Source organism: Lucilia cuprina, chromosome 4 (assembly GCF_022045245.1).
Source record: "Lucilia cuprina isolate Lc7/37 chromosome 4, ASM2204524v1, whole genome shotgun sequence".
Classification (NCBI taxonomy): domain Eukaryota; kingdom Metazoa; phylum Arthropoda; class Insecta; order Diptera; family Calliphoridae; genus Lucilia; species Lucilia cuprina.
In genome coordinates, this window is record NC_060952.1 from 65,435,112 (window position 1) to 65,462,313 (window position 27,202).

General features: G+C 28.6%; 1 protein-coding gene across 3 annotated transcripts in view; it reads right to left on the reverse strand.

The window, feature by feature from the left end:
- The window catches only part of LOC111680239 (synaptic vesicle glycoprotein 2B-like), a 132,260-nt gene that overhangs the window by 43,859 nt on the left and 61,199 nt on the right, over positions 1–27,202 (reverse strand). For 2 of the 3 annotated variants that reach the window (XM_046949837.1, XM_046949835.1), the window contains exons 2-3: positions 19,042–19,275; positions 4,001–4,382 (exon numbers count right to left, since the gene is read on the reverse strand). In XM_046949837.1, coding sequence (XP_046805793.1) covers positions 4,001–4,382; positions 19,042–19,045 — 386 coding nt within the window. In that variant the 5' untranslated portion in view covers positions 19,046–19,275. Of the gene's footprint in view, positions 1–4,000; positions 4,383–19,041; positions 19,339–27,202 lie in introns of all 3 variants that reach the window. The other variant, XM_046949838.1, reaches the window with a different exon arrangement.

Below are 27,202 nucleotides of genomic sequence, written 5' to 3' on the forward strand. Positions count from 1 at the left end.
AATTAATCAGATTTCAATTAGAAATAAAACTTTAAATATAAAAACATTCTTTTTACTTTAATTTTTAATGTTAAATCATTTTCTTCAACACATTATTGGCCGTATAACATGGTTTCTTAAATAAATTAAGAAACAATGAAAAATATTCTATAAAATGTTAAATTATCTATAAAATTCATTTATGAGAAGAAAAAATTGCTAAAACCCGCATTTGGTCTATTTGATGGTCCAAAAATCGAAATTCAAGCTTGAAACAATTACGATTCTTATCATGTTTTCAACAGACTGGTAGACTAAATGTTTCATCTACCCGCAATGCCGGGGTATGAAGAGGTGGCCAATACCTCCAGTCTGGTCGGGTCTGAAAAATTGATTACAGTCTACTGCTTTGCTTAGTCCTTGCATAGATTGACAGAGGTCAGACCAGAGCACCGCATAATTTGGTACTACGGGTGGCCAGTTGCCCGCAAGACTATGTCTGGCTAGTCAGTTGGTTGAGGTTTCTTCGGGGTCCACGTAGTGGCTGTGGTTTAAAATCAAATTAGCGGGGAGAGCAAGTGGCGGTTAAAAGACTGATGCATGATAAAGTCAATATTTCGGGAAAAGTTCGGTGCTGTTGCCGAAAACAACAGATACCCCACAGAGGAATGACTGTGGAACTAAGCGTTGGAAATGATTTGGTATTAATTGTATAAATGTGTCGTATGAATGAGATGTGTGCTGGGTTGAATGATGATGGATGAAAGGTATCATATACATATAGGATTGCCAGATTCTTATTCGCAAAAAGCTGGACATTGTGTTTTAAAAAGCTGGACAAAACCAAAAAAAAAAGCTGGACATAAAAAATACTGAGAAAATTTTGGTATTGTGTAAATAATTTTACAGTGATACACCAAAAAAATGGTCGTCATATATATATATATATATATATATATATATATATATATATATATATATATATATATATATATATATAATATTATATATATGTATATATATATGTATATATATATATATATATATATAATATATATATATATTATATATATATATATATATATATATATATATATATATATTATATTATATATATATATATATTATATATATATATATATATATATACATATTATATATATATATCTATATATATATAATAATATATATATTATATATTCTATATATATATATATACATATATATATATATATATATATATATATATATATATATATATATATATATATATATATATATATATATATATACATATATATATATATATATATATATATATATATATATATATATATATATATATATATATATATATATATAATATATATATATATATATAAAATTTACAAAAAAAGACGTTGCATGAACTTTTTTAACAAGTGTAGTAGTTTCCAACTTGCATATATGCAAAAAATGTCAATGTCATATCGTCCTTGTTTTGAATATTAGTACTATGGGATTTTAACAAAGTTTTCAGAAAACAAAAAAAAAACAAAATAACAGCTAAATTAATAGCTGTTATTTCGGCATATAGCTATACTTCAGGGATTCGTTCACTAATATATTTAAAAAGTATTTTGAATCATTACTCAATTTTTTACGCGCTTTAGCGTACTTCAAAAAAATTTATATAGGTCTTTTTGGAAAACAGTTCTTATATTGACTTTTTTCCCATTTTATGCACAGATTTGAAGATTTCTTTCGACAATTGAGTTAATAGACTTTACTGTGTAAAGGCAATCATCCACATTGGCAGAATCATCCAGAATTTAACAAGATAAAATAAAACCTCGTTTTAAGATTTATCCATAAAATCTAAATAAAAAATTTCATAAAAATCGGAATGGTAAATACAGCCTACTTCGTTTTTTCATAAAAGTACCACAAGTGCTTTAACTAAGAATGTTCCTATAAAAATATGAACGGATGGAAGGGCAAGATTTGTTCGCTCCAAAAGTGATTTTAAGTTGATCAGTGCACCAAAAGGTGAGTGAGAATCCAATATATTAAAACATATATTGAATTTTATATAGTTTAAACACACAGCACTTTTTGCTAACTCCTGAACCAAAAAATATATTGATAAATTAAATATTAAATATTTTCAGGTTCAGTCTGTCACATACATATTTGCATATGCATATGTATGTAAGAATTAAAATTAAATACTAAAAACAAAACAATAAAAAACAAGTAAGAGTGCTATATTCGGCTGTGCCAAATCTTCACCATAGTGTATTTTAAACATAATGGATCTTACAGTCTAGCTAATAAAAACATTAAAAAAATTTGAGTCGATTTAAGCCGAATGTTTCGGCGGCGGCTCAAGCAACTAAATATAGTTCGGAGGCGGCTAAGCTCCGACTCGAAGCCGGTCGACTTCGACCTCTGATTCATTGCTGCACAAAGTATACAGAGATGTCACTTTTGACATTTGAAAAAGTCTAAAATCAGCTTTTGTTTGATTTTGAAATTGTTTGGTGAGAAGAGGTATATAAAATACAGCTAAAAATAATCATTAAATTCGTTTTGTGCGAAAGAGAGGGAAATAGCTTTTTGCTCGTGACGTCTCTGTATACCCTGTGATTGCTGGTAAACATTGACGAGACGTAGATTTTGTTTTTGTTTATCGTAAAAAAAAAAATTTAAAAAGCACTTGGAAAAAATTTGTGTTAGTTTTAAATTTCAAACTTACATTATTCGCATAAAAATTATTGTACAATAACTCACAATCTACTCTCATATAATTGAAAACGTTTTAAATACTTGTTTCTATTCATTAAAAAATATATTTGCAAAACAAAAGGGAAAATTATTTTATTTTAACAAAAAATGCAAATCATATTTTTTGCTGTGTATTTTTTGTAAAAAAAATACACAGCTGAATAAAACCAAATACATCTACACACACACGTGTACATCTTTTTCTATATACAGTGTTTTTGTTGCTTTTTTAAAAATTTTTTGATGAAATTTTCAGAGGTTGTCTCGGGTTTTTGCTCATATCTCCGCGATCTTCTCGAAAGCATGTCTAATAGAATTATTGAAGATTCGGATCTCGCCGATATCTGGGGTCCTCTAAAAACTGATTTCAACAGACAGACAGACGGACATGGCTTAATCGACTCCGCTATCTATAAGGATCAAGAATATATATATATATATATACTTTATAGGGTCGGAAAATTATATTATAGAAATTACAAACGGAATGACAAACTTATATATACCCTTCTCTCGAAGGTGAAGGGTATAATAATAACTTAGTCTAGTATATCTGTATAATAGATGTACAAGATAGAAAGTTATTGTAGTGTACTAAAAAAATTATATTTAGCTGGACAAATTTAATTTTAGCTTGAAACTGGACAAGCATCAAAAAAGCTGGACAATCCAGCCAGGCTGGCAACCCTATATACATATGATACCATTGAATTTTCCTTCTTTGTCCAGATATCAGAATTACCACAGTGAGTCCCTGTGAGTAAGAACAATGTCTTCGGCTTATTGATGGATCGTACTTCGGTCTACTGGTTACGTGCTGTTGCCGAATCAACAGAGGCCATCCAATGGTCAGAGATTAGATAGCTCGAATACTCCAGCAAAGTACTTGTGCATAGACCGGTCAGAGCCAATGTACAAAAATTGACACCTGAGTTCTTCTTTGAAGAATAAAAGGGCGATGGTAGACCGTTCTCAAGTCTACCCAGAAAAAGACCACTGTGAGATAAGGCCATCAAGGCAGGTGCTCACGTTAAAACTCTCGACAGTCATACCCCTCATATTTTTTTAATGGTTCTAGGTAAATATTATAATATGAACCATAATAATTTTTTATGTGAACTCGTTTTTCGGGAGGCATTTGTTAATTGCTGTTCAGATGGTTGAAAAAGGCTAAGCAAGATGATTTGCATCATAGGTTGCAGCTTTATTTGTATGTTTATATTAATAGGGACACAATAAAATTTTTGAAACTTACTTGAATCCATTGAAAAATCGTATGCACAGAAACATAAGATAATACGGTGCTATTGATGAGAGTAAACCGCAAATTCCATCTGCTATTAAAGTTGCTATAAGTACAATTTTTCTACCTTTGGTGTCGGCCAAACATCCCCAAAAATATGAACCTAGTAGCATGCCAAGCATGGGTGAAGCTGACAGCCATCCTTTATCTTGAGATGTCATTTGAAAGTCGCATGTCGCTGATGGAAGAACAAATGATAATATGGTTACACCAATGGCAGTATTTAAGTAAATAAGGCCACATATTGTCAATAAAAGCAAATGAAACTTTCCAAATCCAGTCAAAACTAGAGCATTTTCATAATCACTTGATAAGTTTTCTAGGAAATCGAGACCTTGAAAGATTTAAACAAAAACAAATTTATTAAAGAAAACATTAATAAGTAATTAAAAACGTGTTAAGAATACTATAAACATCAAGTTTTGTGATGGTTAATTATGTTATGAAAATCGTTAGTAAACAAATATTATTAAGGCAAGATAATTTGTTATAAACCCTCCAATGCAATGTTTAATAACTAATTTTATTTATAAATACAATTTTATACATGAAACTAACTATAACTAGTGTGCTTTGCTATCCTAAAAGCAATATAAAAAACCCACTTTACGGTTTTGACGACTTTAACTACAATAGTGTTCGAGACTTACAATATGTTACATTAAAGTGCTTCAAGCTGTCCCGCCTCTGCATAGGCTCTGGATTTTCCAACACATAAATTCAAAATGTGACAAAAAATGTACTTGTTTATGTCTGTTTGACAACGCAAACTTGTCAGGTATGGTCAAAAAAAGTTTGAATTTTTCAACGGTCGTTTAAAATCTCCAATTTCAGTTTTTTTGGTTTGTTCAACTAATTTCAAAATTTTTAGAAGATCTCATGGGGATATATGGACAACAGATAAGTGAATAAAACGGTAAAAAATTAGATCAATGATTCTTACATTTTAGCTGTACCTGCGGTTTGAACTCAGCAGATTTCGGGAAAATCGCATTTTTTACCGTTGAATAGCCTTATTTATTGTCTATATATTATTGTGCCACGCCCCTAATACTAGTCCACATACTTTTTATCCAAAATAATCTAATTGACACTTAAGTGGCTCCGAACAAATTTGTGGGATCTAACTGTTATATTATCTGAAATATACGGATTTTATTTTTTCTTAAAATGGGCGTTCCAGACATACAGGAATACGATGTGAAAATTTTAAGAAAATCGGCTGAGCCGATTAGTAGTCTATAACGTTCAAACATACAAACAAACACACATTCATTTTTATATACATATATAAAGGGTGGCCAAGCCCTTTGCACTTGGTACACTTTTGTTTTTGTAAATGCAGTGTGTTTTCTATGCACTTGTATGCACAAGCACTAGCAATACGTTGTTGTTGTTCTTTACTGTATTCGAGCAAGCACAAAACAACAACACTTTCGTATTCTTTGCTGGTAAACACTGACGTAGATTTTGTTTTTCGTAAAAAAAAACTTATTTTCAAAAGCACTTGAAAGAAATTGGTGTTACTTTTAAATTTCAAACTTACATTATTCACATAAAATTTATTGTACTCTCATATAATTAAAAACGTTTCAGATACTTTTTATTCTTTATAAAAAATAAATTTGCAAAACAAAAGGGAAAATTATTTTTTTACTTTTGAGAACATATAAATATTTTAAATATTCATTCGAAATTGTAAGTCCATTAAACTTCCCTTTATTAGTACATATGAACTGATTATAAAAATCGGAGTATGCAGAATTGCTATAAATGGACTCTAGTTCCATATATCAACTTTTCTACGTGTGAAAGCTTTTTTTAATTGTTACAGAGTGTAATTACACTGATCAATAACTCGTTTAAGTATAACTATGACATTGTTTTACAACAATAACATATTCTTCTCAACACACACGAGTTTTGTGTGAATTCAACACTCTCACAATACGTCAAAACTTTTTCGCGAAAATATGAAGATAATTTACCTTCTTGCACCTTTTCTTACACGCACAACCAATTTTTTTTTTTGCGTGAAATATAAAAATTACTTTAAAATACATATTATGATTTGTAAAGTATTTTATTTTTCTAGAAAAAAAGAAAATTTTAAATCTATGCAACATACATGATACATAAATTTAAAAAGTCACAAATTAAATAAAGTATATAAATGTGTTCGTGGCAAGTTATATTTGAAATTAGTTTAGACATTAGTTGAGTTTTTTAAAGTTTATATACATTTTCAGTACAATTTTAAGTAGGTATAAATTTCAAAAGTAGCGATAGATTTACCTACTTAAAACTAAGAATGGATAACAATACTCATAAGTTTTAAGAATATATACACTAGAGTGGGTCAGTTTCTATGGACAAAAAAAAGTTGTGTCAGTCACCCCCTAGAATTATAGATATGTTAATAACATTTCTAAAAATATAAAAATTATTTTTTTGCCACGCCTAGAAATACCGCCCTTTTTGTTTTTTATATATTACGTCGTCATTTTATGTCCGATCGTTACATATGATATATCAATATTTATGGCTTGGCTGTAGCTACGTTTCACCCTTAGATGATTTTTAAATTAGACGTAACATTCTATGCCCGACTTCTGATATCTCGGATCCTTCCCCAAAATCTGAAATTGTCGCTATTATATGAAATATAGGCCTTTGAAATGCTCACTTTTATGCATTAACAGCTATTTTATACATATTTAAAAATGTTCATATATTCATTATCAACCGTTCTCACAAGAAATAATCAATTTGCCAGAAAAAAGCAACACTTTTTTTTAATAAATTAAAAGAAATGTTATTTTTTCAGTTACAAACCCTTCCAGATCCTACTTTTTATCGAAAAAGAGGAAAGTTTATTATATTCTATATAGCTTTTTCCATCCGACTTGTAATCAAACTACAAATCAAAATTTTCCAGATAATTCTATACAAATAGGCTGATATTTCTCATTTTACCCAAGAACGAAGTTTTTTGAAAATAGATTAACCATTATTCTCCTAGCCCTCATAAAACCGCACTCCTCAAATATGGCTTTGGAGCTCTTAAAAATGGATTTAAGGTCATTAATTCCCTCTTAAACGCTACAATCAGGATGAAATTCTGCAAATCTATCTCTTATAAGAAAATAAATCAAACACCAAATTTTAATAGGATCGATCCATAATTGATCCTAGCTCTCTTTAAGAAAATCAGTTTTTCATCAATAAAAATAGTATATGGAAATTAAGACAAAATTCAATATAAATGATATTTAAAAAAATAAATCATATTTTAGTTATGCTCATATCTGGTACCATATGGTCTGCCATTCCCGATTATTCATTTTATATTGTTTTTATTATTTAAAGAACTTTTCTAAAAATACGAACATGTTAAAAAGAATAAATAAATTAGCTAATTTATTATAAAAAATGTTATCACATTTTATAAAAATTAGTATAAACATTTTTAAAAATTGTTAAATAAGGAAACATACAAGTAAGTGTATGGAAAAAACATGACATTTTTATAAAACTTAACACTTTAATTTTTCATAGATTTTTATAAAATAAAAAGTTAATTTTTTATATACCTACATGATTTCGTTATTAATTAATAGAATTAAATGCTAAACAAAATGATATTTCCTTTGTTAATTTTTGTATTGGAAATTAATTAAAAAAATTGTTTTCGACCATATCCCCAGCAAATTAATTGTTTTTATTAAGAACTATACAGGTATTTTTATATACCTGTATAAAAGTTCTTTAGGCATAAAAGTGAGCATTTTTAAAGGATCCGAGATATCAGGTTTGTGAATTTGATTATTAAAATTTAATTGCCAAATATAAAATTTCAAAGCAAATTATAATTTTTTCACATTTGTTTGAATTTTTGTTGTCGAAACATTTGTTTAATTAAGTTTATGTCCAAACTGAGCAAAAATTAATTAATTTAAGCAGTTTACTGTCTTATTCGAATTGGTTATAGTAATAAATTTCGAAAAAAACACTATTATAAATTTTCTTTTAAATAACGTTTCAGCCCTCTTACAATTTATACCTCGGATGAACTTACAAGATGAAGTCAATTCTACAAAAATTCCCCACTTAAAATAAATATGTATAAAATTTTATATAATATTATATCTATTATATATTATATGTATAATAAAAAATAGCACTTTCTTTAATTTGGAAAATAATTACATAACGCAATCTCGAAAAAGTCATTGTTTTTCATTTATTAAAGCTTAACAATTAAATTAAATTTTTAATTTTTCGTTTTAAATTTTTCGTTGAAATTTGATAATTTATTTAACATTTATTGTGGAGGGCATAGCCGAATATAGTATTATTATAAAAACAATAGAAGCAGCCTCATTTTTGATGCTGTCACTATTTTTGTCACTATTCACAACCTTCTTGTTTATACATACGTATCGTGTGTATTTTTGTATAAGTTTATAATTGTGCAAATTTTTTTTTATAATTTCCATTAAAAAAGCTCGTACAATTGAAGGGCTTATTGCAGTAACTCGATATGTCACAAAAATAAAATTTTGAGTAAAACGATATTTAAGTTTAAAAAGATTCTCAAAAACAGAATTTTCTTAATTTATACTTTAAACCAGGAGTGCTCAAAAGTTTCTTATGGAAGAGTAAATACCAATACATTTAAAGAAAAACATATTTTAATTTAAGATTTTTTGTTGAAAAACCAACACATTCATACAAGGAAAAATAAAAAACATTTCATATACGTACACGGAAAAAATATGATTTGCATTTTTTGTTAAAATAAAATAATTTTCCCTTTTGTTTTGCAAATTTATTTTTTAAAGAATAAAAACAATAACTGAAACGTTTTCAATTATATGAGAGTAGATTGTTAGCGATCGTACAATAATTTTTATGCAAATATAATTATATAATTGTTTCCAAGTGCTTTTAAAACAATTTTTTACGATAAACAAAATCTGCGTATCGTCAATGTTTACCAGTAAAGAATACGAAAATGTTGTTGTTTTACTCATGCTTGTATACCAGCCAAGCGCAGAAAGAGAAACTGTTATTGTAGTGGTGAGAAAATACCCAACAGTTCGATGGGACAGTCCCGAACTGACCATTTAACTTACCACTTGTAGTGCCACCTAGCCACCTGACAACACAGGTGACCAACTATTTTAACATGGGTTTGTACATGGAATTTATTTGTGACCAAAAACCAAAAACATACGAATTGGAGTCAGCCAGGTTGTAAGATGTTAATGGAACTAAAATTTAAACATTTCAAGTGTCTACTCTCTAGAATACTATGGGACAATAATGTGACGATTGACCCGAAAGATATAAATTTGAGTCAACCAGATGGTGGTATATTAGTAGAAAGTTATTTCTCCAAAAGATGGGTAAAATAACTACTTTCGGAAGTACAACTTTTAAGAGTAAAATCTCTATAATACTTGAGGACAGTAAAGAGACGACTGTCTCCGCTCCCGCTTACAAAGAGGACACTAAAGTGACGACTGTCATTCTCGATTACAAAGGGTACATTCGTGACGAATGACCCAAATTATACGAATTACGATCATCCAGGTGGTTAACCATTAGTGGAAATTACTGTCTTTTTCGTATGCATTGACTCTTTGTCGAACTGCTGGGTACTAAAAAAAACATTTAGAAAAAACATTTCCTAATTACGCTTGTTATGATCAAGTTTTAAAACAAGTAAGATGGTAAATTTTACAGATAAAACATACCTATCCAAAGAAAATAAAAATATTAAGTAATTTCTTTACAAAGATTATTTTTTTATATAAAATGTTTAAAAAAAGTATTTAAAATGTAATTTTTATGTATTTTTATTATTATGCATTCCTGAAAAGTTTTTGGAGTATATGAGTTTTTTGCATGTTATTCTCTTGTTTGCAAATTATGTTTTTACAAATTTTGTTTACAATTTCTAAAACAAAGCGACATCAACATTCGTAATTCAGCTCTGGGTGGAGGAAGACCGTCTTGCGTCGTTGCCATTATCGTTTAAGGGTAATCAGGCCGTCCTTTTTGCTCTGCCTTCGAGAGTTTTACGTTTCAAACAGCATTGGCTAATGTGTGACGTCAGATAACTGTACCGAGTTACAGTTTTTCTTGAGGTGCATAATTGGCCATGTGCAATCGTGTTAACTTAACCTAAGTTTTTAATTTGGAACATATGAGCTAGTTTTTTCTAGCTGGAATTGGTGATGGCGTTGTATAATTTTAATTACTGGCCAAATAAATCTTAGTTTTTCGAAACTAAGTAACTTAAAGAACAAACAAACAAAGCGTATCAAAATATAGTATCAAAAAATATTTGAGACGGTACTTTTTTGACCTTTAGAGTACTAAAATCATTTCTGCTCTGAAAATTAAGATAAACATTTCTCTGCGTTGATAATATTGGTCACTCCTAAGTACATTTAAATTTAGGTCATAAATCTGGCGTTATAATCCAGCTGATTTTAAAACATTTCTAGTGTAACAAGATATTAATTTTTCTTGTGACTTCAATAAAGGAAAAAATTATTTGGGAATTGTTTGCCACTAAATTTTAATATATAATTCGAAATATCTCGATTATAGATTAACTAATATGGTCAATATGGGTATCATGGGAAAGTTCCTTAAAAGCTTCCCATCAACATATAAGCATTTTTAAAATTTTTTGAATTTAACCTCACTAAAGTGGTGTAGGGTATAAATATAATATAAAGGAATTCCATATTTATAGAGCTGGAAACATTTTATTTGCTCAACAAACTTTTCACTTTTTTGATGCGCCATAGTTTTACATTAAAGCATTAAAAAAACTTACAAATTATGATAATTTTGACAAACTTTCTGCGCCTTTTTAGCACAATATTTGTAAAGGTTTATAAACCACAAAAATAAAATTTTTCAATATTTTTAAAAAGTTCATAAGATTTTAGCATATAAATATTATTGCATGCTCAAATTATGTCCTATGTAAATGCAAATGTGCCTAGCCAAAACTAATATTTTAAAAAATTGTTCAGCTTTTGTAGCTGTCGTACCAATCTCCTTTTCAGGACACATTAAGGAGATATATACCATACTGCGTATAATTACACCAGCTAACTACTTTTTTCAAAATTTTTGTATTTTATTAGCCGGCGCCATGTCAAAACAAGTAGGAAAGTATAGTCGGGCATGGCCGACCATATAATACCCTACATGAGTATTAATTTTTTATTTTTTATAAATAATATTTTATGTTGAATATTACCATAATTCCAAAATATTTAAGCAAAAATGTCTAAATGAGTCTTTATATAGATCAAATATGGGCCGATGCTCGGTAAATTTGGGAAAATGATATATTTTAAAATAACAGTTAATTTTGTTGAGTTTCATTGCGATACAAATGGTTACAAGTCAATTTTAGACGTTTAGCACATTTTTTGAAGGGGGGTTTGTATGGGGGCTAGGTTCAAATAAGGGCCGATCCTTACGAAAATCTGCAGTGTCATTTATACTTATATAAAACTTATTTGTGCCAATTTTTAAAGATATAAAAGAATATATGACGTAATTATGGCATAAAAAGTTTAAATCGGGAGGTTGTATGGGGGCTAGGTGAAATAATGGACCGATCTTGAAAATTGCGCCCTGTACCTTGCGCACAAGCTTTACATGGACAGCCAGCCAGCCGGACAAACGGACAGACATGTCTTAATCGACTCAAAAATGATTCTGAATCGATTGGTTTACTTTAAGGTGGGTATTGGACACATATTTTTGTATGTTACAAACATCAGCACAAACGTATAATACCCTCCCCACTATAGTAATGTAGGGTATAAAAAAAACTGTAAAAATGCAAAATTTAAAAAAATGGTAACAAATTTCAACAACCAAGTTCTAATACGTTAAGTCATATCACACGTACTAGCTTGTAAAGAATTTATCTCCTAAGTGTCTTTAGTTAGTACAATACCAAATAGTGTACAAATGTTTAAAGCTATGGACAAAATTGGTGAAAAAGTGACCTACTATTTTTTTTTATTTTATAAACTTCCAAACCCGATATCGTTTAAAAATTAAGGTCTTGTGTATATAATCCTTTAAAGAATTATTTGACATTTTATTCTTACCGAAGTTATTAACAACTGAGTTCTACTTCAAAGGAATTAAAAACTTTGATAATTGCTCATAAATTAATATATATCTCATCTACTTTAAAAATAATAAAAACTTTTGAAGTCTATAAAAATCGGAGAATTTGTTAACATGTCTGTAGTAAAAAGAAAAAGTTCCGAAAATATATCATTTTATATTAGATATGAATTGAGTTTCAATCATTTGGAAAACATTTGATTTAAAGTCAAATATTTAGCAAAATTTAAATAAGTATCTTGTATTATTTATAAATGCCAATCAAGATAGAAACAAGAACAAATTCCGGCTCTATTTCGAAATAAGGTAATTTGTAAAACATACATCTTCTAATTCCATTACTCTATAATTTTATTAGCCGTGTTTTAAGAACATATAGTTGATTCATATTTGAGAACAATGTAAATATGTGCCAAACATTAAAAACAATAATTCAAGATTTAAAATTTGAATAATATTATACAGTGCTTTAAAGATATTTTGAGAGTATCAAATAACACTCGGGAGTATCACGGTACTTTTCAACATCACATAGTATCAAAAAAAATTACGATCGTACCAATTTTTCCATCCCTGGATCGGGTTATATAGACTGGTCCACACTAGGAAACTTTTGTTGAGAAATTTTTCTTAATTCTCTTTTGAAGATTCCTTAATGTCCACACATAGAAACTTTTGTTTCAGAAACTACGTATTAATTGCATTGATTTGTTGTTGTACAAATGAGAAGAATAACAAAACAAGTTTCCGAGTACGAGAAACTCCGTACCGCGAGAGAGATGAATGATATTCTTTCTCTCTCACGCAAAATCAAAAGTTTCCCAAAAAAAAGTTTCCTAGTGTGAACCGGTAGATACGTGTGAATTGCCGAAAATCTTCGTAATTAAAACAATATGAACGCGCAACGCTGTTTTATACAGTAAAGAACAACAACAACGCATTGGTAGTCATAACTGCCAGATTTGACGATTTATCGTCATTTTGACGATTTTTGGTTTCAAAAATAGCAAATTGACGATATGACGATTTTTACCTTAAAATTTTTACCTGAAAGAAAAAGAAGAAAATTAAGGGAAGATTGGCTGAAAGATCCAGAATTTAATGGCTGGGCACAAATAAAAAACAACATAAACACACAAGTGCAACTCACTTCTTAAAGTTTCTTCTAGAAAATCAGATTTGCTGTCTCACGCTGCAACTCAAAAACATATAACTACAGTTAACACAATTTTTGATAGCCAAACAAAAATAAATGATTGTTTTGTTCCAAGGCAAAATATATGTTCAAAAGGCATTTTTTATAGTGGAACATAATCTTCCATTTTTAATTAGTGATCATTTGACCAAGGTATGTCGAAACTCATTTTCGGATTCTGATTGTGTTAAAAATGTTACACTGGGACGAACTAAAGCGAATGCAATTATAAAGAACGTTATTGGGAAAATACAGTTGTTGAATGTATGTGAATTACTAAGAAATAATTTATTTTCATTGTGCGTGGATGAATCTACCGACATTTCTAACAAGAAATCATTATGCTTAGTGGTTAAAATATGCATCGATTTTAAAATACATGATCTTTTTTCGGAATGTCAGAAGTAAATCAATGTGACGCTAATAGCCTTTACAATATTATTATAAATCATTTTAAACAAAATAATATTAATTATAAAAAAACATGATTGGATTTGCGGCTGATGGGGCTGCAGTCATGACGGGAAAAAATCATTCTGTTGCCACTTTACTTAACAATGACATTCCTGCATTATTTGTCATTAAATGCATTTGTCACTCCCTAGCTCTATGCGCATCATACTCGTGTAGGGTTGCCAGCCTGGCTGGACTTGGCTGGATTGTCCAGCTTTTATGATGCTTGTCCAGTTTCAAGCTAAAATTTAATTTGTCCAGCTAAATAAAATATTTTTAGTACACTGCAATAATTATACCCCACACCTCTTTAGTGGGGAGGGTATATTGGATTTGTGCTGATGTTTGTAACATACAAAAATATTCATCCTAGATTCACCCTAAAGTATACCAATCGGCTTTGAATCGTTTTCTGAGTCGATTAAGCTATATCCGTCCGTCTGGCTGGCTGTCCATGTAAAACTTGTGCGCAAGGTACAGGTCGCAATTTTCAAGATAATTGGATGAAATTTGGCACGCACGTTTTATTTGACCCAAGGACGAAGCCTATTGAAAATGGTTAAAATCGGTCCATTATTTCACCTAGCCCCCATAGAACAGAACACCCCGAAAATGGCTTCTGAGCTCATAATTACGTTAAATATACAGATATATCGATAAAATACGGCACAACTAAGTTTTATAGAAGTTTTGATGACCCCGCCAAATTTCACTTGAACAGCTGAATGTCGTAATAAATATTAGGTCTGTTCGCATACACGATCATTTGTAACAATTTGCAACAATTGTTATTGGATTCCTTTTGCGTACTTTCGCAATCTTGCAACGAGAGAGTAAAAGAGAGTTGATAGAAAATTTTTTGATTTTACTGAATATTTTTCCCCAGTAAAAAATATCCAACTTATATTTACAACATATGTTTGATTTATGAATATGTAAACAAACCAAAGAAATCAAAAATTTGGTAAATTTTAAATTTTTTGAAAGAAATATATAAATTATTAACACACGAATATTAAAAAATTATTTGTAAGTATATTTATTTTAAATTTATTCATCATAAATTAGTTTTTAAAAGCGTTTATTTGTCAGGAAAATTTTTATTTTAATAATATGTTTGTATCATAAAGTTTTAAAACAATAATATATTTTAATGATACTACTTTTTTTTGTTAACTTTAAATATCCATTTATTTATAGGAAAAATCAAAGTTACAATTATTTGTTTTTAGTGTTTTCTTTGTTTATAAACCAAAAATTGGATTTCGCGTATATATTTTTTTTTATATTTTTTTGATTGAGAGTAAATTAAAAATTACTCTCTATCATAAAGTTATTGTATATTTCTTACAGGAAAGTACGCGAAAAGACCTATTATTGCGAGCGATGGTCAATTTCTTTACGTACAGCTTACGTACTTATGATTTTTAAAATTTGAATGGAGCTTTTTCACATCTTTTGCTCTAAGTAGGTTAACGAAGTGATCGGGGAAAACTAAAAATATATTCATACTCTGTGGACTATAGCAAAACGGAATTGGTATATGAGAACCCCTGCATTTTTTGGTGTATCACTGTGAAACTATTTACACAAAACCACAATTAGCATTTTCTCAGTATTTTTTATGTCCAGCTTTTTTAAGCCCAATGTCCAGCTTTTTACGAATCGGAATCTGGCAACCCTAACTATAGAACAGACTGTGAAACTATTTACACAAAACCAAAATTAGCATTTTCTCAGTATTTTTTATGTCCAGCTTTTTTTGTTTTGTCCAGCTTTTTAAAGCCCAATGTACAGCTTTTTGCGAATCGGAATCTGGCAACCCTATAATCGTGTCTTAAGTTGCCATTTTTAGTTGAAACATTAACTAGAAATATTTTTAATTACTTGTCTAATAGCCCTAAAAGATGTAGTCAATTTAATAATATCCAAAAATTGTTAGAGTTAAAGCCCACAAAAATGTTACACCCTAGTCAAACTAGATGGCTATCTTTGGAGGCGGTTGTGGTGCGTATTTTAGAACTATATGAATATTTAAAAATATATTTCTCTTTTGCGGCTAACGTTGATAATATTGACACCTCTAAAATAATTTTTGAAAATTTAAAAGAAACAAATTTAATTTATTCATCATTTTTAAAATATATTTTTGGTGTTATTAATAACATAAATCGTTTATTTCAAAGTAAAAATGCAGAAATCCAGAACATGCACATACAAATGGAAAGGCTTTTTAAAACAATCATTAATAATTTTATAAAATATGATCTGTTAAAAAGTGATGAAATACATTTAATTAATTATAAAGACCCAAACAATTTTTTAAAATATAATCAAGTTTATTTGGGAGTATATGCCAAAGATATTTTATCAATATTAAACCTAAGTGATAGTGATGTTTTAGTTATTGTTAATAATTGTATTAATTTTTATATTGAATTGTGTGACCAAATTTTAAAAAGGTTTGATTTTGAAAATAATTTAAAGAGTTTAAGTATTATCAATCACAATAATATTATAAATGAAAAGTGTAGTGATTCATTTTATGAAATACTTAAAGAATATCCTCATTTTATTGATGAAAATGATAAGCAAACTTTAGATTCTAAATTCCGAGAATTAAAATTTTTAGATTTCAAATCGTTGGTTGCTCATACTGAAATTAATTTATGTAGTTTTTGGAAAAAAATTTCTGAAATAAAAAGGACTTTTCCTATTGTGACAAAATTTATTCAAAATATAATGACTTTGCCCCATTCATCTGAAAACGTTGAAAGAATTTTTAGCCAAGTCAATTTAAATAAAATAAAGTTACGAAATTCTTTAGAAAATAAATCTATTGAAGGAATCCTTTATTCAAAAGATTATTTAAAACTAAATAATTCAAATTGTTTTGATATTACTGTTAAACCAGAATTAATAAATATGCTTAATTAAGAAATTTATTTGTAAAATACATATTGTGCTTTATTTTATATTTTTTGTGATCTCTTATTTACTTTAAACATTTATATATGTATTTATAGTATAAAAGACTATATAAAATTGAATTGTTATGTTTTCTTTTACTTTTAAAATAAAAACTACTACTCAATAATTAAATTTGTTATTTTTCCGATTTTTTTGACGAATTTAAAAGTTTGAAATGACGTTTTTTTTCTTTTTATCGGGATTTTGACGTTTTTTCCAGAAATTTATCTGGCAGCATTATTGGTAGTGCTTAGCGCATACAAGTGTACAGAAAACACACTGCTTATAGCTACGCGTATTTACACAAACAAAAGTGTACCAAGTGCATAGGGCTTTGGCACCCTTGCTTTAAACACAGTAATCATTGGTGTCCGACCGAACGTTCGATAAAAAGTTAGGTACAGCCATTGTTTGGTGTTCGGCTTAATTTTGACCGAACGCTGAACTTTTTATAAATTTTTTTATCATATTTTTACATCATCAAAAAGTTTTAAAAAAGCTTAAAATTTGTGTACAGAAGTTATCGTACATCCTGGCTGTACAATAAATTTCTGATATACATAGGTACATAACGTCTTTTAACTGTTTGTTTTATCGGCTGATTTAAAAAACTGTTAACCAGAAAGTGATTAAAAAGTTTCTTAAAAATAGTTTTAATAGAAAAGAAGCATGACAATTATATCGCCAAATTACCATAAAACGCTAAAAATTCGTTTAAAGACAATAGATATGGTTTTTAGCAACTCAAAAAGCACAAAAAATCAAATAGTTTGTTTACTTATTTTATATTTAGTTTTTGAATTTAATTATATTTTTATAAATATTTAAGGTGTTGTTTCTTAAATTTTTAACTTTTAACAGTACATAAAAATTAGGGTTCTATAAATTGACTTTCGAATGATCGAACAATCGACTTTTTGTCGAAAAAGAAGATAAAGCAAATTCGAAAAAGTCTAAAAGTCGACAGGTTAATTTAACCTAACCTAAAAAGTCGAAAATAGTAAAAAAATCGAAAATTAAAAAAAAAGTGGAAAAAATCAAAAACTCTAAAATATCCCGAAAACATCGAAAAAAGTAAAAAAATGGCCGAAAATAGTAGAAAATGTCAAAAATTTTAAAAAAGTGTAAAAGAAGTCAAAAACTCTAAAATAGCCTTCCGACTATTTTACTCGAAAAGAGTAAAAAAAGTCGAAAATAATCAAAAAGTCGATAAGTCGGAAAAATGCGAAAAAAAAAGTCGGAAAGTCGACTATTTACAAAATACTAAAAGTCTAAAAGTCACCTTTTAACAAAATGAAAAAGTCGACTTTTCGTTTCAACTATAGAACCCTAATAAAAATACAATTGGTTGTTCCCAAATACAAAATACAAGACCGGTTGTTAATTGGACAATTACAAATAATAAACATTTTAATTAAAGTTGTTAATTATTTTAAACACTTTAATGTACAGTGAATCAATTAAGTAATTTTCCTATGTAAAATTTGATAAAATTTAAGGAAAAACTTCATCTGAACAATTTTTGAAAGAATATCTTATATATCAATTTTTTCCATAAAAAGTAAAACCGTAATATTAGTCAACCATATTTTTTTGATTTTTAAGTCAATGAAGTATTTAGTGTTGGTACGATTGGGTTCTAAATACATATACACAAGTATATGTATTACCTAAAAAATATTGGTTTTGTAGACCAATTGTAATAAAACCCACATCTATTTTTAAATTTTTAAATTAAGTTTTTTCTTCCAAGCAAGCTTTAAATTAACACATAAGTATTATTATTTCGCTTTTGGATTTTGAGGAGGAGTCATGAGGGTTTCAATGATACAAGTCGTTTTCCTTTAGCAGTTAAAAATTTGTAAAGACCACTAGTGCATTTTTTAATATTTCTGCGTGTATTTTAGTCTTTTTTCTCTGTGGTCCATTTTACACAATCTTTATTTTCAATTGAAAAGTATAAATTTACTTTTTACCCGTTTTCACACTTTATTTACAAATAGAAAGTAAAATCCTCTGTAAAATGTAGGAAAAAAACTTAGTTGATTCACTGTATAAATTTCAAGATTTTTAGAAGTATCACCATATTACGTGGTGTCAACCTTTCACCATTAATATGTATGTAAGTATGCGTGCAAGGATATAAATATGCATGGAAATAAAATAATAATAAAAATATAACCGTTGATAAACTTACTCATCCTGTATTTGTACTTGTAGATAGGTTCACGTTTATCGCCCTCCAGTTTGATTGAATTGCTGATTGGCTCCGTCGGGACAAAACAAAGTTTATTTGCATGTAAAATGTCTTTTGCTTTTAATTAAATTATCATATATTTTTATATACAAATTTATACGAATTCGTATTTTCTTTATTAGTTTTTTTTGTTATTTGTTTATACTAAAGAACTTAAATAACCATTTCTTCACACTTGCTCAATGAATGAATTATATTAGGAATTAAGTCAATGGAATATAAATCCAAGGATTTTAGCTTAAGAATGGTACATTAAAAAATTTAAAGCCGAATTAAACATATAAGCGAATTAATTCCAAATGGAGTAAAATTAGACACCACTTTAGTGGGGAGGGTATATTGGGTTTGTGCTGATGTTTGTAACATACACAAATATTGTATACCAATCGGCTTAGAATCATTTTCTAAGTCGATTAAACTTTGTCCGTCCGTCCATCTAGCTGGTTGGCTGTCCATGTAAACCTTGTGCGCAATTTTCAAGATAATTGGATGAAATTTCCACACACGCTTCATTTGGCCCAAGGACGAAGCGTAAAATGGTTAAAATCGGTCTATTATTTCGACTAGCCCCCATACAACCGTATCCCCCTAAATAGGTTTAAATGATCTATTATGTCAACAAAAGTCGACAAAACTTAGTTTTATAGAACTTTAAATGACACTACAGATTTTTGCCCTCATACAAACTCCCATTCAGAAGATGACTTTAAGGTCAAAATTCACTTACAAACATTTTTAAATTCTACATAAATAATATTGAAGTAGACTTAACTCCCCTACCAACATTTATAAGGATAGGGCCATATTTTGCCCTACTCCCCTTTAAACCCTCCTTTAAAAAACCTTTTTTGCCAAAAAAGTAAAAATATTCTGAAATAAAGGTCAATTAAAAAACAAATCAAATGCTTTATTTTTAAATAATCCCCATTTTTAACATGCATATTGACTGACTATACCGACTATACATTCATACTTGTTTCTATTTAATGTTTATGAGGTGCTAAAATAAATACAATGTATGTTGAATTTTACCTTCATTCCAAAGTATTTCAGCAATATATAGATAAAAAACAAAATTTTATAAATGAGGCTTTATAAAGGATCCTCATTAAATTTGAAAAAGGATATATTTTTAAATAATAGTTAGTTTTGTTGAGTTTCATTACGATACAAATTGTATTTTAGACGTTTGTATGGGGAAGGGCGAAATAATTTACCGATTTCAACCATTTTCAATAGGCTTCGTCCCTGTGCCAAAAAACATGCTTGATCAAAATTTCATCAAATTATCTTGAAAATTGCGGCCTGCATCTTGCGCACAAGATTTACATCCAGCCGGACATGTCTTATTCGACCAATATTTTTGTGTGTTACAAACATCAGCACAAACGTATAATACCCTCCCCACTATAGTGGTGCAGAAAAAATAACAACCAACTCAAAGTAAATTAATAAAGTAGCATCACTTGAACAGCTGACTATTTTTTTAACTATAGTTTCTATAGAAAAATAAAATTAGTTGTCAAAGTTTGTTTTGAAAATTGTTAACATTGTTTATGTCGCCATTTTTAAATTGTATTTTGCAATTTGTTAAAATTTGTGAAAAGTTGAAAAATTGAATTAAAAGTGTTTTTAAAGTAGTTTAAAACTGTTATAAATTGTATAATATATAATAATATAATTATATCCTTAATATTTTCAACTTAAAAGTAATATTTTATATTTATGTTTTGTTCACTTTGTTGTTAAAGGAAATTTTCTTAAATACATGTGTTTGTTGTAGATGTTGTTGTACAACAAGAGATTTCGCTACTTTATTAATTTACTTTGAAACAACTGTGTTTATTTTTGTGCTTCTACTAATGCATTCTCACCAGGTAGGTCTTTTAAAGGAGACTTAAGTTCTTGACAATCAGTTTTGTCTATATACTACTATATGGTAAGAACCATAGAATATATATACATAGAAATGAAACTGAGAATGACAGTACCTAAATCTGCTGTCAAAAACCTAAGTCGTGAGTATGTATTAGTTGAAAAATAAATAAAATATATAACCTAAGAAAGATATTCATTTAATTTCTTTGGAAACGGTATATGCTATACACTTTACAAAATTCGAGTCAAAAAATGTTATATATACGAAAATGTTACTATAAATTGAGAAGTACATTTATCAGATAAGCAAACCCTAATCTCTTAAATATAACTTCCAGATTAAAAACTGCTTATAGTCTTATTTTTGTAAACGGTGTTGGAACTGTTTTTTGTAAAAAAGCAAAGCCGGTGTTGGAAATACCCCAGAGTTTAAAAACCTTTCGCTCAAACTTGGAAAAATGAAATAAATACCAACAAGAATGAAACAACTCCAAACAAGCATGAAAAAACTTCCAATATTAACAAGATGTGCAAAAATTAAATTTCTTCCAATACATATGAAATTACTCCCAATTTTTCAACCAAATTAAATAATTCTCAACAAAAAATTTTATTGGGAGTTGTTTCATAAAAAATAAAATAAGTTCCAATAAATTGGTAGTTATTTCATATGAAATTAGTCCCTACTTGTATGTAAAATGTTTTGGGTGTTATTTCATTTTACTTGTTGGGAGTTATTTCAAAAAATATGTTTTAATATGCCTCGTAAAAAGGCATCATTTGATGTATGTATATATCATCAAGTAAATATTCATTAGAAATTCTAAATTAGCAAGCAGTCTAAAGTGAGCAGGTGTCGCATTTGTAGTTATTTTAAAGAAATATTATAAAAAGAAAAACAAATACAAAGTGATAACTTATATACATACAGACATACATATTATAAATTTTACTTATTTTAGTTGTTGTTTTTGTCAAATCAATCAATTTTTAAAAGTTCCGGGATTCGGGATTAAATTTATACAGCAAATATTTTAATCGACTGAATAAAATTTTGTTAAACGAAAACCGGAGGTTTTGCATAGAATTCGCGCCGAATCTTTTTGCAAAATCGACGTAAACGACTTGATTTTAGGAATATATCTATCCCAATCAGCCATACAAATTTAAAAGATCGCAATAAAACTTTTTTGAAGATCAGTGCTATTTTATAAAATTTGGCACAAATATTTGCCCTAGGAATACGTCTATTGGTATCTTTGGAAATCGATTCATTATTTTATTAATTTGTATCTCATTCAATAAGTAAAAACCTTTGTTGCAATGTAAATACATACATTGATAACAAATTTAAAAATTTGTGTGAACATAGTGATACTCTTTTAAAAATTAATTTTTTTTATAAATATTTAAAGATAAAGAAAAAAAATTAAAATTTAGTGGGAATATTGTTCAATTACGATGCATATTAAGCAAGACATTCTTAGCGCACAAAATATTTCCGGTGATTTTAAATCCCTTACTATGTAAGCAAAGGAGAAGGTAAGTACCAATTTTCATTTAGCTATCTGAAATTCTCCATTTTTTATTGGACTAGTACTCAGAGGATGATCCCAACTTATGCGAAGTATTGTGTTGGAACTAGGAAAATAGGTAGTGGGAAGGAGGATATAGGAAGTAGTGTTTGTGACATTTAATTCAAATCTTCTTACATCGAAAGTGGCAGGGAATACCACTGTAGAAGGTGTATTCCACAGTGCGGCTGAAGAATAAATTTTCCTTGAAGTGTGTTGTGCGGTTCACTGGCCAATCTAGCACTAATGGGTGTGTTCTTGCAGAAAGACATTTGTTACGCAAGAATAAACGGGTATCGGGAATAAGTTTCCTAATATCAGAGTAATACATTATATTGTAGTTTCGAAACAACAGTGAAATACACTCCACGTTGCGACGGCGCTCCAGTAAATCAGTACAGTTGGATACCCTACTGTCACCGACAAGTACCTTCACCCTCTCCTGTAAGCGGTCGAGTAGCTCCAAAATAGACTTCATTTTTGGTCGGATGTAAGTGGTTTAAATAGTAAGAAGATCAGATGAAGTATGTCTTACACCGTTTCAAAAAACCGAGACACTTGAATCGACTCCATTAACACGACCCCATAAAGAGAATTTTTATCAAGTCGTACCAAAGGCAATTAGTTTTAATACAAGTGCAACAGATTGAAAAAGATTGCTAATTTTTATGTCTAATTTTTCTGGGATATGTTAGATATAAAAATTATTTTTTAAATATATTTCAAACCTAAAAGATAAGAGTGCTATATTAAGCTATGTCGAATCTTTTATACCTGCCATCTAACCGTATGCCGTAAAAACAGTTTTCCTCAATAAACAGCAGAGTAATATATAAAATAGGGTTCATTGGATAAAAATATTAATTTAAAAAAAATTGTTTGTCCAGTTTAGAAAATGGACAATTTTGTTCATGCTTTGATAATGAAGTTATTTGATGCCCAAAAAAGAAAAAAATTTCAAACGACAAATTTTGAAACATTTCTTTCAACTGTACTCATAGTTTCTAAACTGACATTGTCAGAGATGTCCATCTGTGTAAGCGTGCTAAGTACTTTCCTCCAATAATTATATTGTGAATAGTGTTTTCATTAGATATTTAACTCATTACTCTTTAAAGTAAATTTTTGCTGGGTATAGTTGCTCCAATATAAAACAAAATTTACTAAATTTTATTTAATGTACTTCTGGGATATGTCAAAACATTTAAAGCAAATTCTACAGTGTTTTTGAGTAATTAAGTACTTATTCCCAGCAGAGTCGTTTTGTCATTTATTTTTTTATACCAACCATCAAAAAAATGGGGGTATATTGAATATGTCATTCCGTTTGTAACACATTGAAATATTGATCATAGACCCACAATAGTATATATATTCTGGTCCTTATTAAATTCTAAGACGACCTGTCCGTTCGCCTGTTGAAAGCACGATAGAGTCCAAACGGAAAGAGCTAGAAGGTGAAAATTTTACACAATTATTCCTTATATGTAAGGTTTGTTTGGTATTATATCATTGGCGACCAAACATGCCCTTGCGGGCAATGTGTTTTTCTCACTTATACACACGCAATACGAATATTCTCAGCAACAAAACAAACTATGTATACATAAAACAAAAACAATTTAATTTAGTGGCTCTCTTATGAAATAATACACAGAGAATATTTTCAAAAGCCATTACAAATTAATGTATGAATACTTTTTATAGAAAGATCTATTAGACATACATATGTATAATTAATTATTTTTATTTGTTCAAGCAATTAATCGCTTTAATTTTAGACGATCGACTGTTAATCATTTGAATACCTATTAGATACATTTAATACATAAACAAACTATATACATATATCAATACAATCATATGTACATACATCAACACATTTTTACATCAAAATGTTCATCAATACATACTTTCATCAACGGATAAATACAACAAAACATACATCTTCTTCCGTAATTCATTTATAATACTAATAATATGAATAACACAAATATGTATAAACATACAATTTTTTCAGTGCAAAGCACACATATTTTCATTTATGTTCTCTTTTATATTTTGCACTACAACATATGCGTTTTAAACATTCTCTTTCTGGCCACCACGGTATTATATCCACCATAAAAGTGAAGTTTAGCGCTGAACTTCAATATAAGTAAGTTTCTTACGAGCAAAAATCAACTATATACCGAATTTTAGGAGGGTCGGTTCATAATTAACCCAAGCATTCCATTTACTACATACGGTTTGATGGTGGGCATAATCGAATATAACACACTTAGAGCGGGTTTTTAAGTTGGCAATCAAATGCCAATAAATAATCAGATTTGTTAATCTAAAAATAAATGGATTCTGATGTTAATCCCCTTTGATGTTTTTGAGTACAAGATTTAACTTCGCTGTGTGGCCATACAAATAACAGAAAACGTCAGTGTTTGTTATCAAAACAATGCATGTTTTATAAAAAAGAAGAAGACAATTGTAAACGTAATAAGAAAACTAATGAAAACTTCAATTTCTCAGTCTTAGATTTTTACCCATATCTCAGTTATTTATAGACCGATTTTGCTGATTTTCAATAGGAAACTTCTCGAAAGCATGTCTGACAGAATTATTGAAGATTTGGATCTTGAAGATATCTGGAGTCTTTAGAAAATTGATTTCAACAGACAGACGGACATGGCTTAATCGACTCCGCTATCTATAAGGATCCAGAATATATATACTTTATAGGGTCGGAAAATTATATTATACAAATTACAAACGGAATGACAAACTTATATATACCCTTCTCACGAAGGTGAAGGGTATAAAAAGCTAAATATTTGGACATTTTTAACATTTAACTAATGACAAAACTGCCACATGCCTTTGGAGTGTTTAGATAAACCATGAATGTGGAGGTATCGCCGTCCTTGGTTATGTATGTATGCATGTAAGGGTAAGAAATTATTCGTGTTTTTGCCTTATTCGGTTAATTCGAAAATAATTATTTGAGGCTCTATGCTAGGAACTTAATGATCGGATAATTCAAAATTTTTGGTTAATCGAATTAAGGAATACTGAACGATTTTTATTGCTTTTTACTATATTTTCTTCGTATAAAAAACAAACAATTTTCCACTTCGTTAAGTTCAATTCTATGTAAATTCTTATACCATTCACCAAGTTAGTCATTTCCAAAATAAAATTTTCCAACGGAGTCGCGTGTGTGTTGAAATCAGTTCTCTAAAGACCACAGATATCTTCGGGATCCAAATCTTTAATAATTCTGTTCGAGAAGTTTCCTAAATCAGCAAAATTTGTCCATAAAGATATACACTATAAAAATTTCTTAAAAAAGAATATATTTTTCATGCTTTAATAAATAACCAACAACAACACAACTTATTCATTGCGTTTTTTTTTTTTTTTTTTGGTTTCTTTGTGTATAACTACTGTTGAAGAACTTATTCGACATATTTAAGAAACACAATAATGTTTCGCAAAACTGGTTAAAGAAGTAGAAGAAGAAGATTCTTTTCAAGAATCCGAAATGTTTCTGTATGAACACATATAGAAGTAGGTATATTAGGTAAATTAGAATTTCATAACTGATACTTATTAACTAAATGTCAAGTTCCAAATTTGACGTAAGCACGTTTTAAACTCTCATAATGTTCCATGTGAACTAATAATTATAACAGAGCCCAACTAAATTATTCGAACATCAATTTAGAACCCTTTCTTTGAGAACAATTTTGAATTTTACACAAAATACATATTCGATTTGGAATAAAAAATTCGATTTGGAATAAAAAATAAATACTACGAATATGTATTACATATTCGTAATATTCTAATCCCGAATAAATGTTTAGTATGCACTAAACATATTTTTGTTTACAGTATCTTATCTATAATCTATTACATTTTAAGTCGTGCATAACACGCTTTTACATTTTACTTTCCAACACTTTATTATATCTATTTTATTCTTAAAGGCTTTCATTATCAAGAAATTTTGAACAGTAGAAAATCTTGTGAAACTATTTCGATCTCGACTTTAGAGTTTAAGTGCAAATGCAGTATTATTTCAATTACGACTTTGGATTTTATGTGTAAATACGAATTAAATTGATAATATTTAATAATTTTAATTTAAGTATTTTATGTGTGGTTTATTAGAAATTAACAAGAAAAGTGTTGTTTAATATTACATAATTTTTTGAATTATGAAAGATTTCTTCAATATATGTTTTGTATTACATGTAGTTATTTAAGTAAATTTCACACAATTTAATTTATACACCCACACTCATACATAATATGTAGAACATATTTACTTTCACTCACACTTTATGGGTTAAATGAACACTTTTTCTCCGCTCAAGTTTCAAATTAATTTTACTTTTATTTTCTATTAAACTTCATTTTGTAAATTAACTAAATTCGAACCGTATCGAATTCTTCGCATTGCGTGAACTTGATTGTTGACCGCAACACAAATGTTCATTTTCACAAAATGTTCGTTTTTATTACTTCCTTAAATACGTTAAGCATATTTCACGGCTACAACAATTGTGTCAAACTGAAAAAACGTCCTTTATCCTAGCATTGCACAATAAAACTAAAAAACCCTATACGAATGCCTTCAAAAGTCGCAA